Below are 25431 nucleotides of genomic sequence, written 5' to 3'. Positions count from 1 at the left end.
GCATCTGTAAAAATTGGTAAGAGTTAATATGAACATGCCAAATTTCCTTAGTTTCCGGAGGAAGTATAGGCGCTGTTGTGCTTTCTTGGCCGTGGCATTGACGTGGGTGGATCAGGACAGATTTTTGGTGATGTGCACACCTAAGAATTTGAAGCTGTCAACCATCTCCACCTCAACAACCATCTCCACCTCAACAACCATCTCCACCTCGGCACTATTGATGCAGTCAGGGGTGTGGACGATACTTTGCTTCCTGAAGTCAATGACCAGCTCCTTAGATTTGCTGACGTTGAGGGAGAGATTGTTGTCTTTGCTCCACGCCACTATGCTCTCTATCTCCCTCCTGCACTCTGATGCGTTGTTTGAGATCATGCTTACTGTGCAGGATCTTTTGTTATTGTACTGTAACTGGGCAGAGATCCTGCCTCATCCATGTTAGCGTGATCGGCTAAGCAAAGAAAAATAGGAGGAGCTACATTAATACTCGGTCAGAAAAAAGGAACTCACATTTCTACAGCATCTTCCAGCTGCATAGAACATTCCAGAATGTTTCTGTTCACCAGGGAGTGTTCAGTTTAATAGACTGGCTGCAACATGTAAGAGATGGTGGTGGATCCACAGCCAACTGGTAGGGTTTGCACATGGTATTGATGTTCAGCAATCCATAAGACCATAAGACATATGAGCAGAATTAGGCCACTCGGCCCATCAAGTCTGCTCCGTCATTCAATCACAGCTGACATTTTTCTCATCCCCATTCTCCTGCCTTCTCCCCATAACCCCTGATACCCTTATTGATCTCTGTCTTGAAGACACTTAGTGATTTGTCCTCCACAGCCTTCTGCGGCAATGTGTTCCACAGATCACCACCTTCTGGCTGAAGAAATTCCTCCTCATCTCTCTTTTAAAGGATCGTCCCTTTAGTCTGAGATTGTGCCCTCTAGTTTTTCCATCCTCTCCACGTCCATCCAGGCCTCACAGTATCCTGCAAATTTCAATAAGATCCCCACTCATTCTTCTAAACTCCAACGAGTACAGACCCGGAGTCCTCAACCGTTCCTCATGCTATACACTTTGGAAGGAGGAATGGAGGCATAGACTATTTTCTAAATGGGACCAGGCTTAGGGAATCAGAAGCACAAAAGTACTTGGGAGTCCTTGTTCACGATTCTCTTAAGGTTAACGTGCAGATTCAGTCGGCATTTAGGAAGGTAAATGCAATGTTAGCATTCATGTCAAGAGGGCTAGAATACATGAGCAGGGATGTACTTCTGAGGCTATATAAGGCTCTGGTCAGACCCCATTTGGAGTGTTGTGAGCAGTTTTCTGGCCCGTATCTAAGGAAGGATGTGCTGGCCTTGGAAGGGTCCAGAGGAGGTCCACAAGAATGATCCCTGGAATGAAGAGCTTTTCATTCTCCTCACACTTTTTCACATTGTATTCCATCTGTCACTTCTTTGCCCACTCTCCTAGCCTGTCCAAGTCCTTCTTCAGCCCCCCTGCTTCCTCAATACTACCTGTCCCTCTACAGATCTTTGTATCATCTGCAAGCCTAGCACCAGTGCCTTCAGTTCCTTCTTCCAAATTGCTCATGTATATTGTGAAAAGTTGTGGTCCCAGCACCGACCCCTGAGGTACACCACTAGTCACCGGCTGCCATCCTGAAAAAGACCCCTTTATTCCCACTCTCTGCCTTCTGCCAGTCAGCCAATCCTCTATCCATGCCAGGATCTTACCCTTAACACCATGGGTTTTTAACTTATTTAACAGTCTCCTATGCGGCACCTTGTCAAAGGCCTTTCGGAAATCTAAATAAATCACGTCCACTAGTTCTCCTTTCTCTAACTTCCTCGTAATGTCCTCAAAAAGCTCTAACAGATTTGTCAGACACGACCTCCCTTTGATGCAGCCGTGCTGACTCAGTCCTATTTTATCATGCACTTCCAAGTACTCCGCGATCTCATCTTTAATAATGTACTCTAAAGTCTTACCAATGACCGAAGTCAGGCTAACCAGCCTATAATTTCCTGTCTTCTGCCACCTTCCTTTCTTGAACAGTGGTGTTACATTCGCTACTTTCCAGTCCTCTGGGATCCTCCCTGCCTCCAGCGATTCCTGAAAGATCACCACCAATGTCTCCACAATCTCCTCCGCTATCTCCTTCAGAAACCTGGGGTGTAGTCTATCGGATCCAGGTGATTTATCCACCTTAAGACCTTTCAGTTTCCCCAGTCTCCTCAGTGACGGCCACTATACTCACCTCTGCCCCCTGATCTCCTGGAGCTCTGGCATCCCACTAGTGTCTTCCACCATGAAGACTGATGCAAAGTAACTATTCAGTTTGTCTGCCATTTCTTTGTTTCCTATCATTACTTCTCCAGTCACGTTTTGCGGTGATCCAATGTCTATTTTTGCCTCTCTCTTACCTTTTATATATTGAAAAAAACTCTTCTTATCTTCTTTCATATTACTAGCTAGCTTACACTCATATTTCATCTTCTCCCACTTTATTGCTTTTTAGTTGTCCTCTGTTTGCTTTTAAAGGCTTCCCAATCTTCTGGTTTCCCACTAATCCTCGCCACTTTGTATGCTTTTTCTTTTGCTTTTATGCTGACCTTGACTACCCTCATCAGCCACGGATACCTTGTCCTCCCCTTAGCATGTTTCCACCTCCTTGGGATGAATTTCTGTTGTGCCTCCCGAATAACCCCCAAAAACCCCTCCCATTGCTGTTCCACTATCATCCCTGCTAGACTCCTTTTCCAATCAACTCTGGCCAGCTCCTTCCTCATGTCTTTGTAGTTACCCTTATTTAATTGCAATACTGTTACATCTGACTCCAGCTTTTCCCTCTCAAACGGCAGGGTAAATTCTATCAAATTGTGGTCACTGCTCCCTAAGGGTTCCTTCACCTTAAGTTCCCTAATCAAGTCTGCCTCATTACACATCAGTCAACCATGGAGCTTTTAGCCACCTTTGTGAATGCTGCATAAGATTGCAATAATATCTCTTAGTGAGGTGCTCATACTGGATCCATTCAGGGCCCTGGCTGCATCACCTCATCTCCCTAGTACAGGCTGAAAGACAAGACTTTGAAGGCCTCAGGCCACAGATGTCCTTCAATCTGCTTTCTTGTAGATCGATGGGAGTGCGGAGTGTCTACCCCCGATGACAGGAGTGGCTACAGAAAGGGAAGGAAGCATGTTGTCATCTCGCAGGGTAATGGTCAGCTTCATCCTGACCAGCCCTGGCCCCCCTGCCATCAAACCACCCCACCATCAAACAATGTTCACCCTGGAGCCTGACAAATAGCGGAACCAGATTTGACCAGGTTGCTGCCATTTGAAGCTACTATGAGTGTTTCATGAACTCATGACTGACTAAAACAGTCTTCCACCTCCTATGTTGCACCCACAGTGGAGTAGATAAGAGGGTACTTAGGACAGGCATGAAGGACTCATACCAGCATGATAATCAGCATGTAGATATTTGTGCAAAGTGTATTTGGAGTTTTTGCGTGCAGATATTGTCCCTCTAGCAGCTGGTGCCCCTGCAATGTTAGTTGATATGAATAACATTTGGGTGAATATAGCCGAGAGAATGGAAGGAGTTGCTGAAACTCACTGTTAATGCAGGGGAGCAGGGATTTTATTTGCCATTGTAACAATGGCCCAGTGCAGACAGACGTTGCGCAATTAATGAATGTGCACGCTTCACTCCTGTTGGGTTCAGGGTGGGCTTCCCCAGACAATGTGCAGTAACCTCTGCCAGAGTTATGGTGGCAAAGTGGGAGAGGAACTGAGATGGGTTCCTGACATGAGATCAATGCCACAAACTGTTTGGGTCCTCTCCGCTGTGGTCTGCAGTCATTGTGACTAATGTCATTTCCATGTTCCAGGGTTAACGCCAGGCCCCTGTGCCTATGATGTACACAGATCGTCCCCCATGATCAGGCATTGCCATCCTAGTTACTCGATCAGAGGAGCGAGAAGGGAGAAGAGACATGACCTTGGACCATTCACAACATTTTAGAAATCTGGGTGCACTGACTGACGTGCCCAAGGGACCTGTACGAGTTGCTGACACAGCTAAACTTTATTGCAACAGTGTTTACCATCTCTTCCATTATTGTCATGTGCAATAACATAAGTGAATATCCTGGGTTCAATCTATAAATTTGTCAAGCACTTTCATCCATGTATTTGCTGATGTTGAATTTTTCACCCTTCCATCTCATCGTAAATTCCTGTGGTGTATTTATTATGGAAGCTACCCATGTAAACTTGTCACACTGTAATTACCTCCTCCTTCCTGGAGTGGCGCTCTCTGCTTTGTCTCCCAGCCCCTGGGTCTGCACTGCAGAGATTTGATGCTCCAACCAGTACTACTTCCTGTTATTTAACCTTAAACAATATTAAATCAAATATCTTACACTCTACATTGTGAAATACCTCACACATCTCACTACATCACTCTTCAATATACCCCACATCTCTCACTATTATTCTTGATATACCCCACATCTCTCACTATATCACTCTATATACCCCACACTCCTGAGTATAACTCTCTAATCATAGAATTGACAGTGTGGAAGGAGGCCGTTTGGCCCATCAAGTCTGCACCAGCCCTTGGAAAGAGCACCCTACATAAACCCACACCTCCACCCCATCCCTGTAACCCAGTAATACCCAGCCACTAAGGGAAATTTATCACGGCCAATCCACCTAACTTGCACTTCTTTGGACTGTGGGAGGAAACCGGAGCACCCAGAGGAAACCCATGCAGATACAGGGAGAGCGTGCAGACTCCGCACAGACAGTGACCCAAGCCGGAATCGAACCTGGGACCCTGGAGCTGTGAAGCAACTGTGCTAATCACTGTGCTACCGTGCTGCCCTAACATACCCCACGACCCTCACTGTTACTCCCTGATACACTCCATACCTCCTACTATATCGTTCTACAAAATACCCCACACTCCTTGTAACTCTCTGATATACCTCACATCTCTAACTGTCACTACCTCATATACCCCACACGTCTCACGGTTACTCACTCATATCCTCACACCCCTCAGTGTATCTCTGATATAATCCACACTGTTCTATAACAGTCCCAATATGCCCACACCCCTCACTGTAACACTCTGATATACCCCACACCCCTCACTGTAACATTCTGATATACCCCACACCCCTCACTGTAACACCCTGATACACTCCACATCCCTCACTGTAACACTCTGATATACACCACATCCCTCACTGTAACACTCTGATATACCCCACACCCATCACTGTAACATTCTGATATACCCCACACCCCTCACTGTAACACCCTGATACACTCCACACCCCTCACTGTAACACTCTGATATACACCACATCCCTCACTGTAACACTCTGATATACCCCACACCCATCACTGTAACACCCTGATACACTTCACATCCCTCACTGTAACACTCTGATATACCACACCCCTCATTGTAACATTCTGATATACCCCACACCCCCTCACTGTAACACTCTGATATACACCACACCCATCACTGTAACACTCTGATATACACCACACCCATCACTGTAACACTCTGATATACACCACACCCATCACTGTAACACTCTGACATACCCCACACCCATCACTGTAACACCCTGATACACTCCACATCCCTCACTGTAACACTCTGATATACCCCACACCCCTCACTGTAACACTCTGATATACCCCACACCCCTCACTGTAACACCCTGATATACCCCACACCCCTCACGTCTGTAACACTCTGATATACCCCACACCTCTCACTGAAACACTTTGATATACCCCACACCCCTCACTGAAACACTCTGATATACCCCACATCCCTCACTGAAACACTTTGATATACCCCACACCCCTCACTGAAACACTCGGATACACTCCACATCCCTCACTGTAACACTCTGATACACTCCACACCCCTCACTGTAACACTCTGATACACCTCACACCCCTCACTGTAACACTCTGATATACCCCACACCCCTCACTGTAACACTCTGATATACCCCACACATCTGACTGCAACACTCTGATATACCCACATCTCTCAATGTAACACTCTGATATACCCCACACGTCTCACCACAACACTGTGCTAAACGTTAATATGCTCCGACATTTCAAACTGCGCAATTGGTGAGACAACCCATACTAAAGACCAGGCAGAAGCCAGGTCTTCCTAACACACCAGCCCCTTTATCAAGCGACAAGTGAGTTTGCACCAGCTGTGATCTTGGAAAATGAGCATTGGTTACCAAGGTATGTGAATATACAGGTAATATTTGCTAGTGCATAACAACTGGATTAACATCGTTTTCATTAAACATTTCTGTTTGGTTCAGTGAAAATGTAGGCTGGGAATTTTGTTGGATCTGAGCCCACTCTGCCACCATAGCTCTGCTGGGGTTTCACTTCCAACGCTGGAGATAAGCGCCAGAAATTCCAGACTGTTATTTTCAGCTGGTGGTGCGTTGATCGACCACTAGAGGTCACTGTGAACCAAGACAAGCGCTGGACACACAGGTTTGAGCTAGCCTCCTGCAGTCATCGTGGTTGGGAAATCATTCTCATGGCATTGTCTTTAGTTGCCTGTGGAACTTGAAGTCTGAAAGTCCATGTAGCTTAAAAGCCTCAGAGTAGTTTGGGACAGGGTAGGCGGCTGATAGTAGCCTGCTGCGAATCGATGGTTTTGGGTTGGTGGGGGTGAGTGTGGGATTGGCGGGGAGGGCAGGGGTGCCTAGCCTGAGTTATGGCTATTTTGGCCCCATTATAAAGTGGGTCAGTGGTACAGTCTGGTCACTGTTTCTGGGACCTTGGGCATACCTCGCAGACTGCTACAATTCCTGGCTTTCCCTGGCAGACCTGGGACTGTGGAAATTGCAGCTGGGGCCTGTTGTGTTCTGTGATATAATAATAATCTTCACTGTCACAAGTAGGCTTACATTAACACTGCAATGAAGTTTCTGTGAAAAGCCCCTCGTCGCCACACTCCGGCGCCTGTTTGGGTACACAGAGGGAGAATTCAGAATGTCCAAATTACCTAACAAGCACGTCTTTCGGGACTTGTGGGAGGGAACCGGAGCACCCGGAGGAAACCCATCCAGACACGGGGAGAACGTGCAGACTCCACACAGACAGTGACCAAAGCCGGGAATCGAACCTGGGACCCTGGAGCTGTGAAGCAACAGTGCTATCCATTGTGCTACCTTGTTACCCATGGATAAGGGTACATATGGCTGTTGTAATGATGTATACAGAACACCTAGTTATTTCACTAGAAAGATGATTTTTTAACAAACATGTGGAAAGATAACTAACAGATTACTATACAGACAATGGCTACGAAATAAATTCAGTGAATTCTCCTGGAAATACTCTAAGTGCGACTATCCTCTTGTGCGTCTTACTACCGACTGGCGGGTAAAGTCATGTGATGTATGTCTGACGCCACCAGCTGGCTGGAGGTCGCATTACTAACTAAATACAGAACATGCACAGGCGTATCACCACGGGGCCATTTCAAAAAGATGGCTCCGCATACTCTGACAGGCACAGTGCCAGAGGTCACCGTTCAGTATAATCGTGACATGATTTCTAGGGTAATGACCTAGACATTATCAACACTCACATTTACAATGTCTGCGCAACTTTGTTTATATTTTAAAACTTAAAATCGTCGAGGACATCCACGCTGACTGTCCCTGAGTAGTGCACTGGCTTTCTAACCGTTCGCTAATTTCAAATCCTTTAATAATTTTAAACACCTCAATTAGGCCATCCCTTAATCGTTGCTAGGTGAAGCAGTGTGAGCCGAGTCTATGCAAGCTGTTTTATTATAAACAATGATCAAGTTATAAAAATCAATTCCTGGTTTATACTTCTACCCCATTGAGAAGGAGCATAGATATTTTCTAGCTACCAATTTCTAACTTACTATGTGTTTCCAAGGATATTATGATATTATATCCGATCACCTCCCTGTGCCTGCATGGGCTGCCCTCTGGGTGCTCCAGTGCCCTCTTACATAAGAACATAAGAACTAGGAGCAGGAGTAGGCCATCTGGCCCCTCGAGCCTGCTCCACCATTCAGTGAGATCATGGCTGATCTTTTATGGACTCAGCTCCACTTTCCGGCCCGAACACCATAACCCTTTATTCTTCAAAAAACTATCTATCTTTACCTTAAAAACATTTAATGAAGGAGCCTCAACTGCTTCACTGGGCAAGGAATTCCATAGATTCACAACCCTTTGGGTGAAGAAGTTCCTCCTAAACTCAGTCCTAAATCTAGTTCCCATTATTTTGAGGCTATGCCCCCTAGTTCTGCTTTCACCTGCCAGTGGAAACAACCTGCCCGCATCTATCCTATCTATTACCTTAATAATTTTAAATGTTTCTATAAGATCCCCCCTCATCCTTCTAAATTCCAACGAGTACAGTCCCAGTCTACTCAACCTCTCCTCGTAATCCAACCCCTTCAGCTCTGGGATTAACCTAGTGAATCTCCTCTGCACACCCTCCAGCGCCAGTACGTCCTTTCTCAAGTAAGGAGACCAAAACTGAACACAATACTCCAGGTGTGGCCTCACTAACGCCTTATACAATTGCAGCATAACCTCCCTAGTCTTAAACTCCATTCCTCTAGAAGGACAAAATTCCATTTGCCTTCTTAATCATCTTTTGCACCTGTAAACCAACTTTCTGTGACTCATGCACTAGCACACCCAGGTCTCTCTGCATAGCAGCATGCTTTAATATTTTATCGTTTAAATAATAATCCCTTTTGCTGTTATTCCTACCAAAATGGATAACCTCACATTTGTCAACATTGTATTCCATCTGCCAGACCCTAGCCCATTCACTTAACCTATCCAAATCCCTCTGCAGACTTCCAGTATCCTCTACACTTTTCGCTTTACCACTCATCTTAGTGTCGTCTGCAAACTTGGACACATTGCCCTTGGTCCCCAACTCCAAATCATCTATGCCTTACAGACCAAAGATGTGCAGATTAGGTGAATTGGTGGTGCTAAATTGCCCCTTAGCGTCCAAAGATGTGAAGGTTAAAAGGGGTTGATGAGATAGGATAAAGGGGGGTGGGCCTGGGTAAAGTGTTCTTTCGGAGGGCGAGTGCAGAATCAATGGGCCAAATGGCCTCCTTCTGCACTGTCGGGCTTTGATGGCTCTACGGTTTAGCCCCTCTTTAAATTCCCTCAGTGCATACAACAAGGGTCTAATGGCTGCTCCACTTTCAGACACAATGGGGAAGGATTCTGTGATCCTGAGGCTCAGTGTTGACGCCGTCGGAAACGCCGACGCGTTTCTCGACGGCATCAGCATGGCCTCAGGATCAGCAATTCTGGCCCCTATAGGGGGCCAGCTTGGCCCTGGAGTGGTTCACGCTGCTTCTGCTGCTGATCCCAGCATCAAATGGGCGTTGCGGGGTCTGCGCATGAGCAGTAGCACTGGCAACAATACGCGCATACGCAGTGGCTTCCTTCAACGCGCCTGCCCCTACGCAACATGGCGCAGGACTACAGGGGCTGGCACGGAAGAAATGAGGCCCCAGCCAGAGAGGCCGGCCTGCCGATTGGTGGGCCCCGATCTCGAGCCAGGCCACATCGGAGGGCCCTCCCAACATGCCGCCCCCGGTCCATTCAACCCTGAGGTCCCGCCGGCTGAGAGCAGGTGTGGATGGCGCCGGCGGGACTCTGCGTTTCCACGACGGCCGCTCGGCCCATCATGTCCCGAGAATTGGCGGGCTAGCCGTGTAGAATTACGTGCCGGCGTCGGGGCGGCGTGGCACAATTCGCGCTAGTCATTGGGATTATCCGGCCTGGCACCGGGATGAGAGAATCCCGTGCAGTGTTCTTACAGGGAACAGATCAGTCCTAGGGCAAGTCATTGAGGAGTCTAGTAGCTGTGGGGAAGAAGCTGTTCCTCTGCCTGGATATACGGGTCTTCAGACCTCTATATCTTCTGATACAGATGGAAGGGTCTGGAACAGGGCAAAGTCTGGGTGTGAGGGGTGTCTGACAATGCTGTCTGTCTTCCTGGGGCAGCGGGAGGTGTATACAGAATCAATGGGAGGATGGCTTGTGTGATGCGTTGGGCTGAGTTCACCACACTCTGTAGTTTCTTGTCATCTGTTAGTGAGTTAGTGGGTTACGGGTATAGGGTGGATACGTGGGTTTGAGTAGGGTGATCATTGGTCGGCACAACATTGAGGGCCGAAGGGCCTGTTCTGTGCTGTACTGTTCTATGAGGAAGTCAAGGATCCAGCTGCACAGGGAAGGGGTCAAATCCAAAGTTGCAGAGTTTGGTTATTAGCCTTGTTGGGATAATGGTGTTGAAGATGCAGCGGTCGTCTATGAACAACAGTCTGATGTAGGTGTCCTTGTTGTCGAGATGTTCGTCACAATAAAGGCAAATTGTGACTGAGTGAGTTATACCTATAACTTCACCACCTAACCATAAACATTTAACTGTTTAAGGAGGGCTTGACAAGAAGAGACAATGACCAAAGGTGGCTACCACCAGTCACCTGATGTCTGGTATTGTAAGTTGATCACTTCTCTGGAAGGTTCCTACATGGAGTGCACTGCTAACCTGCCCGGACATGTTTCATGGAATTTCACACCTGAGGGTGTCAAGGTCCACTTCAAAGGGTTCCCTTGAAAGGAAGGCATTAAAAATGCAAAGTGCTGGATTTTAATTGGCCGTAATTTGGTCAAGACAATGGGAAACTGTTAGCTAATTGTGGCCAAGTTGCCAGCGGCCTGAAAATCTAGGACGGATACAGAATTGGACAATCTAAACTAAATAGCAGCCAATTGCCTGAGCAGGCAGGCCTGATGGGAATTTGGACCAGGCCAAGTTTAAACACAGATACGGGTCAGAGGTGAGCAAGGGCAAGCCTGGACATGTCCTGGAAGTTGGGACCGGAGGTGCTTGACCTTGACCAAATAAGGACATTGATTTCTGTATTTGCCAGTATCGGCCAGACTCCCCGGCACCTCAGTTGCCGCATATGGAAAGTGCTATGTGCACCTGAGGATGGACACCTATAGTACTCCTGGCATCTTCCATATATGTAATTAACAATCCCATTGGGTGCTGCCCCCCCCCCCCACTCTCATTGGCTGCAAGCCAGAGAACCTTACAGAAGGGCGTGAAAAAGAGGGGGGCATATAAAAGAGAAACCTGGAGGCCACCCCCAGTAAAGACTCGACCACCTAGCAATGACACGGCGATGATGGAAGATTGTGTGCGACACCAGCCTTCAGAAAGAAGACCCTGAGTTCAGAAGCAAGATCGTCGGAATGAGCAAAGCTCAGCGAAGGCAGAGAGTTGTACCCAGGCAAGCTCAACTGCACGGGTAGCAGCAGAGTCTCAGATAGACAATACAGTGGCTAATACATTCTATTAAAGGTTAAGAGTTGTACTTCTGAAAGGGTTTTGATAATAAGGTACTTTAATAAAATTGGGTTGAACCATGAATCCACTCTTGTTCTTTGTTCATCTCATGAATAATAGCACCTGGGTAAACGAGTTTCAGTTTAAATGGTTGAAGTGTCATTATAATATTATAGACAACATAGTCAACAATGCTCAACAAAATACCCCTGTCTCCTTTTGATTTCTACCATCTTGAAATGCGCCAATGGTTTCTGAAATGAAAGATCGAAAATGTAATTACTTTTTCTACGGCAATGGCAGCAAGAAATGTTAATCAAATTTATTTCTTGGAATATACAGACAGATTGTTTAAAAACCGGTTTTGTCACGTCAGACGCAAAGAGAAGTCATCTGGAATAACAGCTAAAGGAAGCAGTAAGAATCTTCTACACCTATCTCTGGAGCTAAGATCGTGTTCAGAAAAGTGTGGCTACCTGAACTTCAATTCAACACCAGGTTTTAAAAGAAATCAGGATGAGATCTTCCGGCTGTGCATTCCAGCGGGATCTTCCACTCTCTCCGATGGCCCCGCCACAGGTTTCCCAATGGGGTGGGGGTGGGGGGATTCAATGATGTGATGATCTTTGTCAGGGGTTTCCAGGATTGGAGGCGTAGTGATCACAAAGATACATATAGCCTCTTGAAGAACTAAACTAATTTTATTAATACCACTAAATTTGAGTTTGACACTTATTCTGAATAACAAACATACACGCTAGAATTAAACTACACTCACTAACACTATCTCTACTAATTATAACTATTATATCTTAATTAAACCATCACTACACTATGAATCTTGTCTTCTTCAGCTCCAATCTAATCTCCTCCCCTTAGTTTAAGAGCCAGTGCAATTTATAGCACTGTTCCTTAGCTCCCTCTAGTGGTTAGGCTTAACATAACTTTAACTCTTCACATGCTGTACATTTGTATAATGTCACAAATGGGAAATCCCATTAACAGCAGCGAGACCAGAAGATCCCGCTGCCGTCCAATGGCAAGTCGCCTCCTGCCGCCGAGAGGCCAGAGAATCTCACCCATAATCTTTCTTTGACTCAGGAAAACCCAGTTTGATTGTCTCCTCATCTCCTTGTTAAAAGTAAATATGGTTGGAATGGAATGAGACATTGGAAAAATCATTTGGTGCCACTAAATGGGGGGCTGAATAAAGGGGAGCCTATTCAGTCCTCACCTTGTTGCAGCAATAATGACTTCAGGAGGGATGGGATAAAAAGAAAAGTGGAGCAATTCCACAAATTGCTGCGAAGGTTCATCCTCTCCATTCATTCGAGTCTTACTCCATTGATTTAGGAGCTCACTTGCTCACTAGTTTAGAGCTCTTCAGCTGCTTTAAGATTGCTGGCAATTGTTACGTGAGAGCAGAGTTTCCTATTTCACACAGGCTGGCCTTTCTCAAATGAACGGGGCATTGATTGATGACAGTTGTTTGTTAGATCATTTGGATGTTACTGTCAATTGTTGGCCCCTATTTATATCAGTGAATTATTTATATCAGTGCATCTCAATCCCTCCTACATCTAGTGCCATGTATTTCCCAGCAGGGGTTACTGGGTTGCACCTGTGTGAAAGGTTTTTCTCTCTGATAGTTGTAAAGGGGGTTATGCTAAATGGATTTAGGGCAGTTCAACTCAAGAGTTAGACTCATGGATAAAGATTTGAGAGGTTGTTGGGAGACGGGAATGGTGTTTCAATGACAATTCCTGGTTTGTAGAGAAATTACAGAATAGAGGCAAACCACTTAGTCCTTCGCAAGCTGTCGACCCTTTCCCATGTCTACCCTGCTCACATAGTTCTGCTCCAATGCTTCATCCAACTGTTGATAAGACAGACACACACCCTAAAAACTGCACACAAAATGCATCTGCTCTAATGTCAGGAAGCCAGCATAATGTAACAATAATCTTTACTGTAATAATAATCTTTATTGTCTCAAGTAGGCTTACATTAACACTGCAAGTTACTGTGAAAAGCCCCTCATCGCCACATTCCGGCACCTGTTTTGGTACCCAGAGGGAGAATTCAGAATGTCCAAATTACCTAACAGCACGTCTTTCGGGACTTGTGAGAGGAAACCGGAGCACCCGGAGGAAATCCACGCAGACACGAGGAGAACGTGCAGACTCCGCACGTGACCCAAGCCGGGAATCGAACCTGGGATCCTGGAGCAACAATGCTACCCACTGTGCTACCGTGCTGCCCAGTAAGGACTGATAAGGAGACCACACTCTGTTAGGATTCTTTTTGATTTTTTTCACATTGGGGCATGCTTTAAAAACGGCACACCAATCATTCAAAAGCTTAATTAGTTGGCAGGGTGGGCTCAATCCATGCCCACCCTATCAGCCATGATGCCGTGGGACTCACCTCTTCACTATTATTTTCAAGGTGTCAAAAAACGCGACAGGAAAATCCGTCAGAGCAGCTGGTGGGCCAAACTCTGATTCGCCTGACTCAGTTGGCACTTCCGGAAAAGAATTGGACAATTCCAGCCCTGGTGAATGAAAAAATGCCCATCATCAGTTCTGGAAATGTGGTTTTCTTAGAATCAAAGGGGCTCATAACTTATTAGAAATTGACACTTAAATTTTCTTAGAATAAGAGACGGTTATCTTTCAGAAGGAATGAAAAGTAATGAAAACTGAATTTGGGATATGAAATAGGAGGTATCCCGGGCAGGGGGGTTTCCATGCCCTCGCTGGCGTGTGTCTCGGTGATGGGAGGTGGCCCATATGTAGTGTGGTGAATGTAATATATATGATATGATAATTCCCACTGTCTTTGTAAGCGCAGTAGCGCTATCCAACCACTAGGGGGAGTAGCTCTGGGAGTACTCAGGAACTTGTACTGGACTCCACCCGTGGCTCCGCCCATGACTCCTCCCCCTAGTGCTGCTGTATAAATACCCTTGTCCAGAGTCAGCCTGAGTTCACTAAGAGTTCATCAACGGGTAACAGGCTGGCTCTGAAGTAAGTCGATTAAAGCCTAGATTCATATCGGAAACAGGTGTCTGGTGAATTGATGGTTCCATCATGTAGTCAGCAATAGGATCTTCTGCTCACGCCGCTGTCAATGGGATTTCCCATGGAATCCCCCTCCCTCACCTGCCGCCGGGAAATCTGCGGCTGAGTTCTACCGTTGGCGGCACTAGGAGTTCCCGCTGCTGAAAACAGCTTGAACAATCGCACCGCTAATACAATTCGGAGACCATCCCGAGACATAAATGAATTTTGCAACCCACGACACACTTAAATTATTGCGGAGCAAACAGGAAGAGTCCGATTTGCAAGACCAGCTTAAATGTGAGGTACAAATGGGTGACACAGTGGCATAGTGGTTACCACTGCTGCCTCGCGGCGCCGAGGACCCAGGTTCAATCTCGGCCCCGGGTCACTGTCTGTGTGGAGTTTGCACATTCTCCCCGTGTCTGCAGGGGTCTCATCCCCACAACCTAAAGATGTGGAGGGTAGGAGAATTGGCCACGTTAAATTACCCCTTAATTGGAAAAAAAGATCAATTGGGTACTCTAAATTACTAAAACAATAATAAGTAAATAAATAAAAGGTTAATCGTAAGGTTCGCATAAATAGTTTAAGCGTCTCTCATTCAGGGTTAAGGGAAATCTTACTTTATTATTTGATAGATATCCTGCTTAATATATTTTTACTATAACAATTGAAATTTCAAACTGTATTCTCTAGTAAAAATAAGGTGTGTTTTCTCTCTTTTGCCCAGAAGCTGTTTAACCTTGTGATATACTGTTCTCACCACAACTTTGAGTTGCATGTTTAATTCTGTAACATTTATACATCCCCACATAGACTTCTGTTTCACTAACTTGAGGACCCAGTCCATGCTTTCTTTGGTGGAGTACATTTCTAAGGACTTTAAAAATATCAGGGAAATTTTAATCCGGCATTACTAAATGGGTTATCTAGAGGAGGGTAATAATCTTTCCTTTCCCTTGGGGAAGGATCGGTCCGTCTTTGGGCTCTGTCTTTCTCAACCTAAAGTTGGAAGGAATCATCTGAGAGCTACTCTGAACTGGGATTGTCCCCAAAAAGAGTCCAGGATTATAATGCACCAGACTTACTCTACCCTGCCAAGCCAATCTACCTACTCCTCGTGCGTATTCCTCAGGATGGAAGGGCAACCACCTTACCCTGCTTTCAAGACCCGCTAATGTTTTTCATTGCCAACTTGTAAGGGGAATGTTCCTTCCTCGTCCTCGGCGCCGCGAGGCAGCAGTGGTAACCACTGCGCCACTGTGTCACCCATTTGTACCTCACATTTAAGCTGGTCTTGCAAATCGGACTCTTCCTGTTTGCTCCTTTCATCCTCGTTTTGGGAGATAATTAGTTTCCGTTTGCCTCCTCCATCTTCTCCCCATGACACACAGCTTAGCTTGAGATCTCACAAGGAGCTGCACTGATGGCGCTTGGCCACCCCATCCAGATCACTGTGCTTTTCGCAACAACTCGCCTTCTGCAAGGCTGCTTCACACCATGCAGCTGAAAGGATACATGAGTCACAGACTCGGTCTGTCTAAATGCCAGCAGAAATGACATTTCGCAATGGATGGATGTGGTGTTCCACGTCCAATGGTCAGGAGCTTGTCCTTGTTGAAGGGTCTATTTGTTGGAGGGGAGCCACCAAGTCTTTCTGACACATGTCTAGAGGTGAATGTGATAGTTTTCACACACACTGGGCACAGTGTTCTTGCAAATACTTACCCACCCTGGAAATGACTCTGATTACACTGTGTCTCACATGCATTCCATCAGGTTAGTGTGAGAGAACACCCTGTGGAAACAACAACAGTCTGGGAACAAAAACAAGGACAACAGTAAAATATATTTTAACACTTTGAGCACGAAAGGGGCTTTCACCTTATTGCAGCAACAAAGATGATCATTTTTACTAAATACACATCAGTCATTAGCTTTCAAATGCTGTGTGACATGTATCAGTAATTGTTCCCCAGATAAATTAATCAGTGTAAACAAACATTCCCATTAACCCAACTAAGTACAAAGAAAAGTCCCATTGACTCCACTCAATGTACAGATATCTCCCCATTGACACTCAGTGTACAGATACCTCCCCATTGACACTCAATGTACAGATACCTCCCCATTGACACTCAATGTACAGATATCTCCCCATTGACACTCAGTGTACAGATATCCCCATTGACACTCAGTGTACAGATACCTCCCCATTGACACTCAGTGTACAGATACCTCCCCATTGACACTCAGTGTACAAATACCTCCCCATTGACACTCAGTGTACAGATACCTCCCCATTGACACTCAATGTACAGATATCTCCCCATTGACACTCAGTGTACAGATACCTCCCCATTGACACTCAGTGTACAGATATCTCCCGTTGACACTCAATGTACAGATATCTCCCCATTGTCACTCAGTGTACAGATATCTCCCCATTGACACTCAGTGTACATATATCCCCATTGACGCTCAGTGTACAGATATCTCCCCATTGACACTCAGTGTACAGATACCTCCCCATTGACACTCAGTGTACAGATATCCCCATTGACACTCAATGTACAGATACCTCCCCATTGACACTCAGTGTACAGATACCTCCCCATTGACACTCAGTGTACAGATATCCCCATTGACACTCAATGTACAGATACCTCCCCATTGACACTCAGATACCTCCCCATTGACACTCAGTGTACAGATATCTCCCCATTGACACTCAGTGTACAGATACCTCCCCATTGACACTCAGTGTACAGATATCTCCCCACTGACACTCAGTGTACAGATATCTCCCCATTGACACTCAGTGTACAGATATCCCCATTGACACTCAGTGTACAGATACCTCCCCATTGACACTCAGTGTACAGATACCTCCCCATTCACACTCAGTGTACAGATATCCCCATTGACACTCAGTGTACAGATACCTCCCCATTGACACTCAGTGTACAGATATCTCCCCATTGACACTCAGTGTACAGATATCTCCCCATTGACACTCAGTGTACAGATATCCCCATTGACACTCAGTGTACAGATATCCCCATTGACACTCAGTGTACAGATATCCCCATTGACACTCAGTGTACAGATACCTCCCCATTGACACTCAGTGTACAGATACCTCCCCATTGACACTCAGTGTACAGATACCTCCCCATTGACACTCAGTGTACAGATACCTCCCCATTGACACTCAGTGTACAGATATCTCCCCATTGACACTCAGTGTACAGATATCTCCCCATTGACACTCAGTGTACAGATATCCCCATTGACACTCAGTGTACAGATACCTCCCCATTGACACTCAGTGTACAGATATCCCCATTGACACTCAGTGTACAGATATCCCCATTGACACTCAGTGTACAGATACCTCCCCATTGACACTCAGTGTACAGATACCTCCCCATTGACACTCAGTGTAGATACCTCCCCATTGACACTCAGTGTAGATACCTCCCCATTGACACTCAATGTACAGATACCTCCCCATTGACACTCAATGTACAGATACCTCCCCATTGACACTCAGTGTACAGATATCTCCCCATTGACATTCAGTGTACAGATATCCCCATTGACACTCAGTGTACAGATACCTCCCCATTGACACTCAGTGTACAGATATCCCCATTGACACTCAGTGTACAGATATCTCCCCATTGACACTCAGTGTACAGATATCCCCATTGACACTCAGTGTACAGATACCTCCCCATTGACACTCAGTGTACAGATATCCCCATTGACACTCAGTGTACAGTTATCCCCATTGACACTCAGTGTACAGATACCTCCCCATTGACACTCAGTGTACAGATACCTCCCCATTGACACTCAGTGTAGATACCTCCCCATTGACACTCAGTGTAGATACCTCCCCATTGACACTCAATGTACAGATACCTCCCCATTGACACTCAATGTACAGATACCTCCCCATTGACACTCAGTGTACAGATATCTCCCCATTGACATTCAGTGTACAGATATCCCCATTGACACTCAGTGTACAGATACCTCCCCATTGACACTCAGTGTACAGATACCTCCCCATTGACACTCAGTGTACAGATATCTCCCCATTGACACTCAGTGTACAGATATCTCCCCATTGACACTCGGTGTACAGATACCTCCCCATTGACTCTCAGTGTACAGATATCTCCCCATTGACACTCAGTGTACAGATATCTCCCCATTGACACTCAGTGTACAGATATCCCCATTGACACTCAGTGTACAGATACCTCCCCATTGACACTCAGTGTACAGATACCTCCCCATTGACACTCAGTGTACAGATATCCCCATTGACACTCAGTGTACAGATACCTCCCCATTGACACTCAGTGTACAGATATCCCCATTGACACTCAGTGTACAGATATCTCCCCATTGACACTCAGTGTACAGATATCTCCCCATTGACACTCAGTGTACAGATACCTCCCCATTGACACTCAGTGTACAGATATCCCCATTGACACTCAGTGTACAGATATCTCCCCATTGACACTCAGTGTACAGGTATCCCCATTGACACTCAGTGTACAGATATCTCCCCATTGACACTCAGTGTACAGATATCCCCATTGACACTCAGTGTACAGATATCTCCCCACTGACACTCAATGTACAGATATCTCCCCATTGACACTCAGTGTACAGATACCTCCCCATTGACACTCAGTGTACAGATATCCCCATTGACACTCAGTGTACAGATACCTCCCCATTGACACAGTGTACAGATATCTCCCCATTGACACTCAGTGTACAGATACCTCCCCATTGACACTCAATGTACAGATACCTCCCCATTGACACTCAGTGTACAGATATCTCCCCATTGACATTCAGTGTACAGATATCCCCATTGACACTCAGTGTACAGATACCTCCCCATTGACACTCAGTGTACAGATATCCCCATTGACACTCAGTGTACAGTTATCCCCATTGACACTCAGTGTACAGATACCTCCCCATTGACACTCAGTGTACAGATACCTCCCCATTGACACTCAGTGTAGATACCTCCCCATTGACACTCAGTGTAGATACCTCCCCATTGACACTCAATGTACAGATACCTCCCCATTGACACTCAATGTACAGATACCTCCCCATTGACACTCAGTGTACAGATATCTCCCCATTGACATTCAGTGTACAGATATCCCCATTGACACTCAGTGTACAGATACCTCCCCATTGACACTCAGTGTACAGATACCTCCCCATTGACACTCAGTGTACAGATATCTCCCCATTGACACTCAGTGTACAGATACCTCCCCATTGACACTCAGTGTACAGATATCTCCCCATTGACACTCAGTGTACAGATATCTCCCCATTGACACTCGGTGTACAGATATCTCCCCATTGACACTCAGTGTACAGATATCTCCCCATTGACACTCGGTGTACAGATACCTCCCCATTGACACTCAGTGTACAGATACCTCCCCATTGACACTCAGTGTACAGATATCTCCCCATTGACACTCAGTGTACAGATATCTCCCCATTGACACTCGGTGTACAGATACCTCCCCATTGACTCTCAGTGTACAGATATCTCCCCATTGACACTCAGTGTACAGATATCTCCCCATTGACACTCAGTGTACAGATATCTCCCCATTGACACTCAGTGTACAGATACCTCCCCATTGACACTCAGTGTACAGATATCCCCATTGACACTCAGTGTACAGATATCTCCCCATTGACACTCAATGTACAGATACCTCCCCATTGACACTCAGTGTACAGATACCTCCCCATTGACACTCAGTGTACAGATATCCCCATTGACACTCAGTGTACAGATACCTCCCCATTGACACTCAGTGTACAGATACCTCCCCATTGACACTCAGTGTACAGATACCTCCCCATTGACACTCAGTGTACAGATACCTCCCCATTGACACTCAGTGTACAGATACCTACCCATTGACACTCAGTGTACAGATATCCCCATTGACACTCAGTGTACAGATACCACCCCATTGACACTCAGTGTACAGATACCACCCCATTGACACTCAGTGTACAGATACCTCCCCATTGACACTCAGTGTACAGATATCCCCATTGACACTCAGTGTACAGATACCTCCCCATTGACACTCAGTGTACAGATATCTCCCCATTGACACTCAGTGTACAGATACCTCCCCATTGACACTCAGTGTACAGATATCCCCATTGACACTCAGTGTACAGATACCTCCCCATTGACACTCAGTGTACAGATATCTCCCCATTGACACTCAGTGTACAGATATCCCCATTGACACTCAGTGTACAGATACCTCCCCATTGACACTCAGTGTACAGATACCTCCCCATTGACACTCAGTGTACAGATACCTCCCCATTGACACTCAGTGTACAGATATCTCTTCATTTCTCGCTTGGATTAAATAATTTTTCCTGACTCACATGACAAATGTTTTGAGTTGAACTCAGATTCCCATCTCCGCCTACTTCTAATCAACACAGATAGCTGATATCATCCACCATTTTCCTTAGTGCAGACATCAAATGGCATTATTAAACATCTTGGGCTAGATTCTCCGTTTTGCAGACTAAGTCCCTACGCCGGCGTGAAAACGATGGTGTTTAACGGCAGGAGAAATGGTGCAAAATGGCCACTGATTCCCCGTTTTGCTGGGGACGAGCAGGGAGGCAGCGTAGTGCTCGCAGGATTTGTTACCGATACGGCCCTGAGCATTTCCCGTTTTGTGGCCGCACATGCGCACGGCGTGCTTCATGACGGACTCAGCCCGCGGACCCGGACCGCAAAAGTAGTGCCCTGGACCGCCTGCCCACAATGCTCCCAGCCCCGAATGAAGCCCCCCCTGCCCGCGAATCGGCCCTCGCCTGACTGTGGCGACGCCGGACTGAATCCACAGCCAGCACACGCGAGGATCCCAGTCGATGTGAGCACACGTAACCCACCCCGTCGGGAACGCGGCAGGTGGGGGACGGAGAATCGTGGGGTTGGCTTCAGGCAATTGCCTGGGGTCATGGATAATCGGTGCGCCGCTTTTCAGGGGGCGGAGAATCCAAAAACCGGCGCCACTCCCGATTTCGGCATCGAAACAGATTCTCCGTCCCGGTGCTGAACGTGTTTTCAGCGTCAGGGAGCAGAGGACCCAGCCCCCCCTCAATTTCACCTCCTTCCGTCTCAGAGGCATAGTCGGCCGGGATTATAAGGTTGTGCCTTTTGTTTAGCCATCTTCAATTTTGAAGGATTCTTTGGTTATCGCGTTAGTTTTGAAAGATCACAGTTCACGTGGTTATAGGAATCTGGAGGGAAGTGCAATTGAGTTAGATTCTCTCCTCATTTGATGTACCCAAATGTGTACACTCCACCAGCGATCAATGAATATTGATAATTTCCCGTTTCCTCGCATCCTTCCTCTTTTGACCAGTGATACTGAGGCCAAATCCGGGCCTCACTGCCTGAAAGGGTGCTTGAGGCAGAAACACTCAACTCATTTAAAAGGTCTCTGGGTGCGTATCTCGAGTGCTGTAACCTGCAGTGTTACAGACCAAATGGTGGAAAGTGGGAATATACTGCGTGGCTCGTTTCTTGACCGGTGTAGAAGTAATGGGCCGAGGGCCTCGTTTCAAAATTTGTTTATTTCAAAGAACAGGAGAGTTATCCCAATATTCTGGCCTAACATTTATCCCTAAATCAACATGATTGGTCATTGGCGCGATTCTCCAACTCCCAACCAGGTCAGAGAATCCCTGGGGGGGGTGGGGGGGGGGGGGGGGGGGGGGGGGGGCGCGAATTCCACCCCGATGCCGGCTGCTGTATTCTCCGGCACAGTTTTTCGGGCGGGGACGGGGTCCACGCCATGCCAGTCGAGAGCCGTTGGCAGCGGCCCCCCGGCAATTCTCCGGGCCAAGATGGGCCGAGTGGCCCTCCATTTTTGGCCAGTCCCGCCAGCGTGGGGTACGTAAGGTCCCACATGGCGGGACCTGGCAGGTAAGTCGGCCGGGACGGTCCTCGGAGGGGAGCGGGGGGGCCCCCACGGTGACCTGGCCCGTGATCCAGTGCCCACCGATCTGCGGGCAGGCCTGTGCTGTGGGGGCACTCCTTCCCTCCACGCCAGCCCCTGTAGGGCTCCGCCATTGCTGTCATGGAGAAGAGAACCCCCCCCCCCCCCGTGCATGTGCCAAAACACGCCGGCGGTTCTGCGCATGCCGAGATCACGCCGGCCCTTTGGCGCATGCGCAAACTCAGGCAGTCCCTTTGCCGCCGACCGGAGCAACGCCAAACCCTCCGGCATCCATCTAGCCCCCTAGACAGGTGAGAATTCGTTACCTTGGGGGCCCATTGATGCTGGAGTTGGCGCCGATTTTCCCGCCGGCGTGGAGACTAAGTCCCCGGAAAGGAGAATCCCCGCCCATGTGTCTCATTGCTGTTTGTGTGAACTTGATGTGAGTAAATTGGTGGCCTGTTCCACACATTAATAATAATAATCTTTATTGTCACAAGTAGGCTTACATTAACACTGCAATGAAGTGACTGTGAAAAGCCCCTAGTCGCCACATTCTGGCGCTTGTTCGGGTACACGGAGGGAGAATTCAGAATGTCCAATTCACCTAAAAGCACATCTTTTGGGACTTGTGGGAGGAAACCGGAGCACCCGGAGAAAACCCAGGCAGACACGGGGAGAATGTGCAGACCCCACACAGACAGTGACCCAAGGGAATCGAACCTGGGACCCTCGCGCTGTGAAACAACAGTGCTACGCGCTGTGAAACAACAGTGCTACGCACTGTGCTACCGTGCATTACAATAACAACTAAATTTAAAATTGACTACAAATCATTTTGGGACATTTGAGGCTGCAAAAGATGCAACTGAAATGCAAACACTTTCCATTATAGAAAGGGCATTTCTGTTATCTCTTCAGTCCATCAATCTCCTTGATTGTCAGCCGTTACGGACATGAGAAAGGTTAATTTGAACAGCCCTGATTTCTCCTGCCAAGGGGGAGTGAGTTCAGGTATCTACAGGTTAGGGACTTTGCACGAAAGGTCTGGAAGGGGTTCCCTAGATTGCCGGGATACACCCTGCTGGAATGACTGCTGCTTCCAGATGTGGAAGGGGAGGGAAGAATTGGGGATATATATATATGAGGCTGGGGGAGCAGGGAGGCGAGCGGGTGGCGAGGATCAAGGAGAAATGGGAAGCCGAGTTGGGAATGGAGATCAATTGGGGAGTATGGAGTGAGGCACTGCGAAGGGTAAATGGGATCTCCTCTTGTGCAAGGATGAGCCTGATACAGTTTAAGGTGATGCACAGGGTGCATATGACTCGGGCGAGAATGAATGGGTTCTTTCAGGGGGTAGCAGATGAGTGTGAGAGGTGTGGGCGGTGGCCAGCGAATCCTGCGCACATGTTTTGGGGTTGTGAAAAATTAGGAAGATTCTGGGCGGGGGTGTTTGCAGTCTTAGCCAGAACAATGGAGGGGGAGGTGGACCCGGACCCTTTGGTGGTGATATTTGGGGTTTCAGAGAAGCCGGAGCTCATGGAGAGGAGGAAGGCCGATGTCGTGGCCTTCGCCTCTCTGATTGCACGGCGGTGAATTTTGCTGGAGTGGCGGTCGCCATCGCCACCGGAGGTAGGGGCCTGGTTGGGTTACCTGTACGACTTCCTGCGGTTAGAGAGGATACAGTATGAGTTAAGGGGCTCAGCAGGGGAGTTCGAGAAAAGGTGGGGGATGTTCGTGACCGTGTTTGAGGAGCTGTTCGTCGCGGGGGCGGGGGGGGGGGGGGGGGGGGGAGGGGGGGGGGGAGGGGGGGGGGAGGGTGTGTGATGGGGAGGGGGGGCGTGAAAACAGAGGAATTCTGTACAAACTGTATAATTGATTGTTGGGAAGAATGTTTCCTGGGGTGTTTATTTGCTGTAACCTACTTTGATACAAGTTTGAATAACATGCGTTTGAAATCGGGCCCGGTGCCAATCTGACGATTCTCCGGGACCCGAGAATCGGTGTGTTCGCGGAGTACTCCCCGCAGCTGGCCCGGCCAGCGATCCCCCGCTCCCGACCGGCCGAGTTCCCGACGGTATGGAACTAACCTGCTGTTGCCGGTCGGGATGCTCACGTGGCGGCTGCGGTCTCAGTCCGCGGCCACCCTGGTGGGGGGGGGGGGGGGGGCAGGGGGATCGGACTCCGGGGTGGGCCTTATGGGGACCCGGGGACAGATCGGGGAAGGGCGGGGGCCCGTATCCACAGCTAAAGCTGAGTGAACCACCCTGGGTCCCTGCTAGCCCCCTACAGGGCATTGAATCGGCTCTAACTTTCTTCAGGAATCTTCGGAGTGAAACGCCAGCGTTTTTATGCCGGCGTGGGGACATAGCCCCATTTTGGGAGAATCTACCCCTGTATAATTAATGAAGTTCAGACAGTCCAAGTCGTGGTCATGTGTTACTGGGTTTCAGGCTGTTAAACGGGGTCCCCCTGTTGAAACCATTGTATCAGAATAGTGAATGAATAGGTCTTTAGCAAATCGTTAGCACCATTATTGGAGATTGGGTCTTGCGAATGGCTGTCTTTGCCTGGCTGGAGCAGACAGATCGTCTGCTGGGCCAGTGTGTTCGATTGGGCTGGAATGTTTATGCAATGCAGTGGTACATTCCAGATGTTTGCGGTCTCAGCCTTTGTTCACTCTGAAACAGCTCAAAAACATCCGGAAGGCAATATGTGACCAGCTGGAGACACCTTGTCAGCTCAGCAACTTCCCATTTTGAAGAGCATTTAAAGAACGACTTTATAAAGTAGTTCAGTTGACAAAGTGTGGTGGTATGATTTGCATAGCTGTCTGCCATTGGTGCA

At 47.5% G+C, this 25431-nt stretch overlaps 1 protein-coding gene across 10 annotated transcripts in view; it reads left to right on the top strand.

Annotated features, from left to right (window-relative positions):
* Nucleotides 1-25431, top strand: part of LOC119955717 — a 120719-nt gene that overhangs the window by 71996 nt on the left and 23292 nt on the right. For 9 of the 10 annotated variants that reach the window (XM_038782214.1, XM_038782213.1, XM_038782212.1 and 6 more), the window contains one exon: nt 3899-4197. The exons of the other annotated variant lie outside the window; for it this stretch is intronic. In XM_038782214.1, the coding sequence (XP_038638142.1) occupies nt 3899-4032 (134 nt within the window). In that variant the 3' untranslated portion in view covers nt 4033-4197. Of the gene's footprint in view, nt 1-3898; nt 4198-25431 lie in introns of those variants that run through there. 10 annotated transcript variants of the gene reach the window in all.

Source organism: Scyliorhinus canicula, chromosome 21, assembly GCF_902713615.1.
Source record: "Scyliorhinus canicula chromosome 21, sScyCan1.1, whole genome shotgun sequence".
NCBI lineage: Eukaryota > Metazoa > Chordata > Chondrichthyes > Carcharhiniformes > Scyliorhinidae > Scyliorhinus > Scyliorhinus canicula.
This window is presented reverse-complemented; position numbering and strand designations above follow the sequence as displayed.